The sequence below is a fragment of the Haliotis asinina genome, chromosome 3 (genome assembly GCF_037392515.1).
Source record: "Haliotis asinina isolate JCU_RB_2024 chromosome 3, JCU_Hal_asi_v2, whole genome shotgun sequence".
Classification (NCBI taxonomy): Eukaryota; Metazoa; Mollusca; class Gastropoda; order Lepetellida; family Haliotidae; genus Haliotis; species Haliotis asinina.
In genome coordinates, this window is record NC_090282.1 from 28,640,417 (window position 1) to 28,649,942 (window position 9,526).

General features: G+C 39.4%; 1 protein-coding gene across 1 annotated transcript; it reads right to left on the reverse strand.

The window, feature by feature from the left end:
- Positions 1 to 1,774: 1,774 nt before the first annotated feature.
- Positions 1,775 to 9,216, reverse strand: LOC137277782 (large ribosomal subunit protein uL4-like). The gene is made up of 9 exons (XM_067809710.1): positions 9,039 to 9,216; positions 7,816 to 7,984; positions 7,260 to 7,505; positions 4,838 to 4,962; positions 4,047 to 4,176; positions 3,561 to 3,717; positions 3,266 to 3,349; positions 2,459 to 2,618; positions 1,775 to 1,966 (listed from the first exon to the last, which is right to left on the reverse strand). The coding sequence occupies exons 1-9, from the start codon at positions 9,039 to 9,041 to the stop codon at positions 1,868 to 1,870; spliced, it is 1,173 nt and encodes a 390-aa protein (XP_067665811.1). The 5' UTR covers positions 9,042 to 9,216; the 3' UTR covers positions 1,775 to 1,867.
- Positions 9,217 to 9,526: the final 310 nt, after the last annotated feature.

A 9,526-nucleotide genomic window follows, 5' to 3' on the forward strand; every position in this document is an offset into this window, starting at 1 on the left:
TTTCCCTCGACACAATGTGATAATGCATTTATCTAGCTGAATGTTTTCACCAAATCAAAACAAAACAACATGCATCGAATCGACTTGCTGCCATGTTGATTGTTTGACCCCAATGCACCACACGTTACTTAAGGCTTGTCGATGCACGCTTTTGTCACTTCGCATCGTAACCGAGGCGTAGCGGGGTGATTGACTTTCGTAGCGGGAGAACACGACTTTTATACTCCCGCTTGCGGATCTTGATGGATGTACATGGTATTTTCTCAGAGTCATGTGGACCTATCAAACCTCGACATTCTTACATGAGGCTAGATAAAGAAACATTGAAGAAGCTATTCACTTCAAAAGCCAATACACCTGGTTATTTCATTAGAAATTCATGTGAAAAGACAGAATAAAACTTCACCAGAAATATCACATGCATGTACTTTATATGAAACCTGAGTCGGATTGACTACTTCCAGATGTCAGTCTGGTGTACAACTCAGTGCAAATCACAACTCGTGGTATCATCATGTTGAACTTGCTAAATACCTGACTCTGACACTGGTGTTAATGTGGACTTCTCCCTGAATGTATTCCAAACATAAAATATGTCCAAAATAAGTTGTGTGGAATTCACCAATTGTACAAAGTAAGCTGTCGCCAATTTGAAGATACTGGGTACGACAGTGCACGAGATCACTTTAACAACAGTTTGAAAATGGTCGAAAGGGTTGTGTCAACCTTAAGGATGAGGTCAAAAAAGGTTGAGGTCAAGATCAAGTGGTGTCTGCATAATCCCTCAGTGTAGGTGGTCACCAAATTTGAACTCATAGGATACACCAGTTAATATTAGCTAATCAGCTAACGAGCATTGGGACGGACAGATGGTGCTAAATGCATAGTCACCTGTTATGTGTTGCAGCAGGGGACAATTAAATGCATTATATAGAATGACATTTCAGCCATTCATGACCAACCTAACATCTTGCATTCATTAGTTGGAAAAGAGACATTGGAACGAGCTGTGATGTTGAAAACCTTGTCAGAATCTCGTAACATGGGAAGACTGCTTATATCATTCGAAGCATTATAATGAACCCATTCTTCTGAATTCGATTAAAAAAAAATAACTAACCTAAAGTGACTACAAAGAGGCATGTATCACACTGAGCCACCTAAATATGTATCCAAGGATGTTGCTGGGATAGCTGCCTTTAAATTACCCATGTCCATCAGTGGGTCCACAGTTCTACTCAGCGACCAAATACAAAACTATCTAATAGTTCGGATGAACGTCACAAAATTCCAGCAATATGAAAGTGTAGGGCTTCATACATTGTACATACGTGGGGAATCGACCCAGGTCCTCGGCATGAACGAACACTTAAACCACATGGCTACCCCACTCCGTCCTTGAACTTCTCGACACAGTAAGTCCATTTCCAAATATAGCAAGCTTAATATTCCCAAAGTATTATCCCTACTTCGAGTCCACCTATCTTTCCCATGTTTCGGCCTTTGAAGATATGTGACAGTGCCACCTGTTGGACATAGCAGGCTAACCATTTCATCAACAGCAGACATCACTATTTCATGGTTATTTGTAGACACATGTTCAATGTACAGTCCGAATCACGAAACTCATAGCTTCATGCAGAGATGCACTTGGAAAGAGTCTTGTGTGGATGATTTTTTTAAGTCACACTAGGAGTTGAAGGTAAGTATCTAGCAGCTAACAATTTGCCATGTCATTTCAGTGTACTTTTGATTTGAAGGAACAAAACAAACGATGATTTAAAACATTTTTTTATTCTCAACACTGCTTACAGGGCCAAAGTAAGGGGATTTACATTCTGGCTGCCCTTAGCATTTATGGTTGAGCTTATTTTTTCTTGCCACCTTTGCGTCCCTTCTTGGCAAGACGCTTGGACTTAGCGGCAGCAGCCTTGCCCTTGGGCAGCTTCTCAATTGGTGTTTTTATCTGAAATAACAATGATTGTAAATTTAACATTGTAAATTTTCCACTAATCCTCACCAAAAAAATAATAAAAAAAAAAATAAAAAAAATAAAAAACAAAAACAAAAAACAAAACATAAAAAACCATGAGTTCTATTTTTAATTACATGATAAAAAGTTAAAGAGGCAGTGTACACTGAAATGTCACTTGTTCTAAATGAAATACACACTTAAGATAAGGCATGTTCTTCAAATTTTGAAATGAAGCAGAAACTCACTTAACCAACACACATGTAACCCATTGGGTGAAAATATTTTTGAATTGGAAACAGGATCACTGTACTTTTAGTGAGATGTTTATCTACTTGATGTGTAATACTGTTCTAATACTAATAGCACTCAAGTTGTTTTCATGCATTTCAACAACACTGACCAAAATATTGTTCAGATTTCTTCAAGCACAGCCTGGCTACTGCTTGAAGAAATGTTTGCCTAGAACACAGACAGTATACATACACCACGTTTTTTGTTGAGGATCTCCAGTTTCTTGCGTCTACGGACAGCTTCAGTGTTTGCAGCTGCCTTCTTCTGGACTGCAGCGTATGGGTTAAGTCTAACCATCACACGGTAGTTCTTCAATGGATTCTTCTTCAAAACTCTCCTGTCTGTATCGTGCCTACACAAAAATAAACATCAAATCAACTTCTTTAGTGCCCTATCTATACTTCAGGTTTGACACCTTACTAAATAAGTTATTGACCAGACAATTGAGTAACCAACAATATGATGGAAAGACATATTGATGATATTATCTTACATTAATCAAGTGAGCGGCTGTGCCCTGCTTCTAGCAACTTTCTAGCAATACCACAGCAAGGACACTCCCACTACCAAGGTGAAGTCCTCAGGTCTTCAGTGTGATGATATGGATATAGTACTGGCTGAATTCACATACACAAAGTTGCATCTGTGCACCTCAAAGGTTAGTCAAATTTCCTTCTCTCAAGTTTATGGATGATGGATCAAACTTTAATTAACGATAATCAATCTCCAGAATCTTTATCAATACCAAGCCTCCATGAAACTGATAAGATACATGGTTGGCTGGTTGCTTTGTTAACACCTAACTCAACGATATTCTAGGTATATGGCAGCTCTGTAAATTGAGTCTTAACAATATTGTGATCAACAGCGTGAGCATGAGTCTACAAAATTGGGATACAACATGTTAACGAAGACAGCAAACCTGATCAGTCAGTTCCAGATATATGAAACCTATGTCACTTATAAATATCCTTCAACAATTTATTGAATGAAACTTACTTGGGAGCCCTGACAACAGACTGGATCTCAGTGCTTCTCAGGAGTCTTGACAAGTCAGTGTTATTCATCACAGGCATGGGTAGGCTGAAGCAAACATTCATACATTACTCAAACATTACTTAATACTAACGACTTCCATGGTCATAACTTCTTCTACTAGGCAAAATCAGAGGTGGTTATTTTGATTTTCATAACAATCAACAACACGGACCAAAGAAATCATCACTTTTTGCCTATTGAGAAACTGATTGGTGAAAATGAATGAGCGAACATTCAAAGTGGTAATAAAACTCACTTGTAGTTGCTCTTGGTAGCTGAAGGTTTTCGCCATGTACCATAAAGACTGTCTAATTTTTTCAGGGCAGATTCAGTCCACAAACAGAATCTTCCCACATGACCACCAGGAGCTATTTTCAACAGATTCAATCTGGCAACATTGATGAGAGTGACACCTGAAAAGGAAAACCACAGAATAGATAAAAGCATCAGTTGCTGAATGCCGATTCTACCCCAGATCTTCACATGAAGCCACTTACATGAATTAGGTCTATAATCTAAAAGAACTGGTTCCCAGAAAATGACTCCTGAACTGATGAAGATGGGCAGTAAATTTAGAGTGCTATGAATCTATTTTATACAAGTCCAATTTACAAGGCAGTAAATTTAGAGTGCTATGAATCTATTTTATACAAGTCCATACAGATTCAGGAGAGTCATGTTTAGTACCCAGTCACTGAACGCAACAGTACATATCTTAAAAATAACCTGAAAATGTACACACCTGGGATATTTCTGAAAGCTCTTGAGATGCCATTGTCTTGGTTGTATATGACAAGAGGACCCCTACGCTGGACACGTCTCCTGTTCCTCATTTTCCCCTTGCCAGCACGGAACCGCTTGGAACTATATACCTGAAGGAGACAAGTATATCTAATATATATATGAATATACAATAAAGCAGAGCACAGAGAGCATGATAATGAACAGTTGGTACATGCCAACAAATGTGACAAGTCAGAAGTGGTTAGAGGTTTTTTCAAAATGTTCAACAACACGGACCAAAGACATCATCACTCTTGTCACATCTGTGAGAAATTTTCACTTGTATGCAAAACCTTGTTAAAATTTCAGTGCTTTAACGACATACAAAGTTCATACAACTTTCTATAGACTAAGACTAATGCAAATGTGAAAGCGTAAAGACCAATCTGAAAATAATAAATTAAAAGGCAAATGAAGTACTGAAAATAACCAACCAATGAAATCATTTGCATTGAAAGTATGGAAACATGTAATCCTGTTACCATAGATGAGCGAGTGAAATTAGTTTATGTTTTTTTAGAATTATTCCAGCAATATCTATATCTGGGACACTTGAAATTGACATGACACACTGTACCAATGTGGGAATCAAACCCCGGTCTTTGGTGTGACAAGCAAAACGCTTTAACCAATAGGCTCCACACCCCCATCCCCCAATACATGTCTAGCATGTTAGACAAGTTTCAACCAAAGAAAACTATAACCTAATCAGTAATCAACAGCCTTACCAATATGAAACTTCTGACTTACTTTCTGAATGTCTGCCCATGCTTTGACTCTCTTGAGAAGCCCCACAGCCTCCTTTGTCTTCTTGATCTCCTCCACTTTGTCACTCAAGACCAGCGGTACCTCAGGGATTTCCTCAATGCGGTGACCTGAAATATGTACCTCATATTATCACTGACAGAAATCTCTCCACCACAAACAGTTGATGTCAATCTGCTGATACAGAATTATCAAAACATCGCCAAGTTTCCAGTAACACTGTGAGCAGACAGAGTGAGTGAGTGAAATGAGTGTTATGCCGCACTCAGCAATATTCCAGTTATATGGTGGCAATCTGTAAATAATCAAGACTGGACCAGACAATCCAGTGACCAACAGCATGAGCGTCAATCTGAACAAATAGAAACGGATGACGTGTCAACCAAGTGAGGCAGTCTGACCACCCAATCCCATTGGTCACCTCTTACGACAAGCATAGTCGCTTTTTTATGGCAAGCATGGGTTGTTGAAGGCCTATTCTACCCCAGACCTTCACGGGTCTACAGCAAATGTAACAAAGTCAGAAGTGGTTAGGCTTTTTTTCAGGATATTCAACAACACGGACCAAAGCATCATCATTCTCTGCACATTTGCTGCATTTAAGTGAAAGATTCAACTGAACAATTTTGACAGATCACATATACCCTGGAGACAGGTGGGAAGTCAGAAATTACATGTATACAGTACGTCAACATAAAAAAAAAAAATGTAATTCAGTTAAGGAATTCCTCAGCAGCAGAATAGCTCCTTTATGTTTTGTCTGTCATTTGATATCTGCCAGGAATAAAGTTAGAGGCCTGTCAATGATAAATCCCGACTCCTAGGACATGTCAGCTTTCATTTCAGGCCATCAAATAAGGGTATCTTACTTATCCATAGGCTCATACATAATTTCCACATATGGTTTCAAATTGAAAAATAAAATTGGATTTCATTTCATATCTGCTCAAAATACAGCCATTTAATTTCACAACGATAACAAAGTTGTGCTACTTATCACTTTTCGATAAATAGTCCAGTAAACATTAACATCAGCTATCATATTGAGTTATTCTTTCACAATTAATCATCATGATAATACCATGAAATAAGCGTAAGTGGAAAATTTGTCATAAGTTACTTTTATCTAGTCATTTCTCAAAATAGCTTTCAAACATTGTTTAGCACCCCTGGCTTCATCATGTCCCTAATCCCTTGTCTCCTGTGACAAGCATGAGATCTCTAGGGACTGCTCTTGCCAAACCAGCAATTTGTGAGCAACAGGATTTGCACTGATCCAGCATATTTTACCTTCTAGGAGTCAACTGTCCACATATCCAGAAATCCATCATTATCCTATCAATAAAAAAGTCAAATGCCTACTGCCTCAACACATTACGACAAATGTAACAAAGTCAGAAGTGGTCGGGCTTTATTTTCATGATGATCAACAACACGGACCAAAAACATCCTCATTCCTTGTATATTTGTGGCATGTGTGCAGTGGTCTCGCATTCAAGCAATGTCTTTAAACCCATGACCCTGTATGTTTTAAACAGTGTTTACCCACTATCAGCAATATTCCACCTATGAGTATATAAGCAAATACATATCATGACAACTGCTTTCACTGCATTCAGCAAGTTCAACAATGTCAATGGTACAGATTTATTTCCCTGTAAAAAAGCCACACCGAAGTATTGCTAAACACAAACTACCAAAATGTGTCAACAATTAAGGTTTATGCTTGCTTACCCACTCACTTTAGAAAGCCAAACAGTTATCCTGTAAGTAATTGCGTCGGACCAAACAATCAGGGACTAATATTGAAAGCATTGATGACTGAAATACAAGGACAAGTCACAAGCCTGTCTCAAGCACAGGGTTGTTTGGGACCTATTGTAAACAGGAATTCCCTTGAGAGGTACTTTCATGGATTGAAAACATCTCTGAATTGTCCGATCAATCTGCCACATCTAGCACAAGATATCATTCATTATACCACATTTCAAAATATATAGAATCACCCTTACCAAGCACGTCAAACTTTGCTAACAGATCATACAAAACAGCAAACAACGAAGTCAGAAGTGGTTAGGTCTTTTTCAGTTTTCTCAACAACACGGACCAAAAACATCATCATTCTCTGTACATTTGCTGTGCATATCATCTGGTATTACAAATAGAGAGTATAGGAGACCATCCCAAACAGCAATAATGGTAGAGTTCTGCCAGTAACCCTAGCTTGATATGTTTTCTATTTATTACGATTATATCAAGGGGTTAGGGTAAGGGTCAAAGCTAGGACTGGGGTAGGCTGTCTATTGAAAATGTATTCGTGGGCATCAGATTAGAAAAAAGGGGTGGGGTGGGGGCGCAGCTTACAGTTGAAATTCTTTCCCTCATGTCATTATTACATAACACTCACCCTTGGACATGACAACTGCTGGGATGCCTGTGGCAGCGATGGCAGAACACATGGCATAACGGCGCTGGTTGACGTTGATCCTGCGGTGCCATCTTCTCCAGGTTTTGGTGGGAGCAAACATGCGGCCTCCACGGCACATGTTGCCAAAAGCACCCTGGCCAGATCTGTGGGTACCGCCACCTCGCACACGAGGAATACGAGCGACGGCACGGCCAGTACCCCATGACTCAGCAGAGGTCTGGTGGCCTGTAAAGAGAGTAAAAATCTATCACTGACATGCTGAAATATGTTCTGAACCACAAATATCAGTATCATATGTAACTGAAATAAACTGTATTTTAAGATAACCCTAAGGAAAGGCAGACAGGGAATGCATCACACCATTCGTTACAGCTACCTTGTTCAAAATGTGAAGGACTAAAAGCTCTGGTTTGTTATCTTATCGTAGATAACTGCTGACCCACAAACTTTAAGTAAAGGTAACAGGATTATTCCTGAAATCGGATATAATGTGTTTTAAGATTTCTGTCTGAAGAGAGGACACCATTCAACTAACCAGCTTTCTCTGAAACTGCATAAGGGTGTCTTGTGTTCATGAGCATCTGGAAATGCACAAAGTTGACAATATCCGGCCTGACAGGAGCACGGAAGACTGCTGGGAGTGTGACATTGTTTTCAGAAGCATCCCCTTTCTCTGAGTAAACCGTTACAAGCGGTCTTGCAGCCTGTAACATAATTGAAAGTTTTGTAAAAGTAAACATCAGTTATGCTATCATACAGTACTGCTCTAGTTTTCATTAATACTAAGGACATCAAGTGGTACACTTAACACAACTAAAAAGCTACGTTACAATGGAATTTGTCCAAAGCTGGTTTACGTTTACAACCTGAAAAGAAATAGCTGTTAAGGCATTAACCTAAAGAGTTTCTTGGTTTTATGGCCTTATATAACTTCATTTACACAGGGTTGGCTAGGAAAAAAGGTGACGACTTGTGGTAGAAACAATTTCCTGATATTTGTCACATGCACTGATTCTGAGGCAGTTTGTGAAAGCCTGTGTGTGTGTTTGTTTTGCGTCGCGAGCAATACTGCAGCACTATTGCGGTAGGGAACACCAAATATGGTCATCACACATTGTGCCCATGTTGGGAATCGAACACTGGTCTTTGGAGTGACGGTAAGCAGAGTGAGTGAGTGAAATGAGTTTTATGCCGCACTCAGCAATATTCCAGCAATATGGTGGTGGTCTGTAAATAATCGAGTCTGGACCAGACAATCCAGTGATCAACAACATGAGCATCGATCTGCGTAATTGGGAACCAATGACAAATGTCAACCAAACTCAGCGAAGCTGACCACCCCATCCCGTTAGTCGACTCTCACGACGAGCATAGTCGCCTTATGTGTCAAAGCAGGGGCTGCTGAATGCCTATGGCTACGTTCTACCCCGGGCCTTCACGGGTCGTTAAGATGGTGAAAAGAACGTACGAGACCAGCAGCATTATCTGAAAGCGAAAACTGTATCTTTTATTTTTTCTGATTTATTTAGAAATCCAATTAAGGACTTCTTTAACAGATTTGCTATGTGAAATTGACTGACGGCGGCCATTTCCAAATCCACGTGCGCATATGGCAAGGTACGACTGATCTAAATAGACCGGTGTGTAGCCTTAAAACTACGAAGATGATACATAAATAAAACCCAATTAAGCGTGTTGTTGCTGATGACAAGATTGTGGGAATTCTTCTGTGCCCATGATTCGGTTTAAACAATTTACCATGTTGGTTGATTACACCCTCGTGTCGATCACGACTGAGGTTTAGCGGAAAAGGATGATCGTCGGTGCCCGGCGGAAGGATACCGATGAAACACCTATATGTCCTAGTTAGAAGGTATTGTTTGGTTAATATCCTGGGGAGCAGCTACTTCTGAAATAAATCGGCTATTTTGAAGCTAGTAAACCCACTTGTTTAGTCAAATGTACCACTTACCTTAGGAACTATATTGGTTCTACTGCGGATGTATTCAATAGGCGTGTAGCCTTTGCGTGCTGCATTCCATACCACTTTATGTTACAACATTTAAAGTGATCTCAGCGACGTACATTATACAACAGAAACTTCATCGAGTTCTTGCATCCACAACAAATACTTTCGGATTTTGAAATTTGCAGACATGCGGGTTTCTTTTACTATTAATTGTTCATATTAATCTTAAGCTTCACCTTGTTTCCGGGACTGTATTGAATTATTTTAACCAACTTTT

Excerpts from the sequence above, each read along its gene's own strand:
- LOC137277782 (XM_067809710.1), bottom strand. Across the intron at positions 3,718-4,046 it reads AGCTTTCAGAAATATCCCAG|GTGTCACTCTCATCAATGTT; the intron begins GTGTGTACATTT and ends TTTCCTTTTCAG. Across the intron at positions 3,350-3,560 it reads GCTACCAAGAGCAACTACAA|CCTACCCATGCCTGTGATGA; the intron begins GTGAGTTTTATT and ends TGTTTGCTTCAG.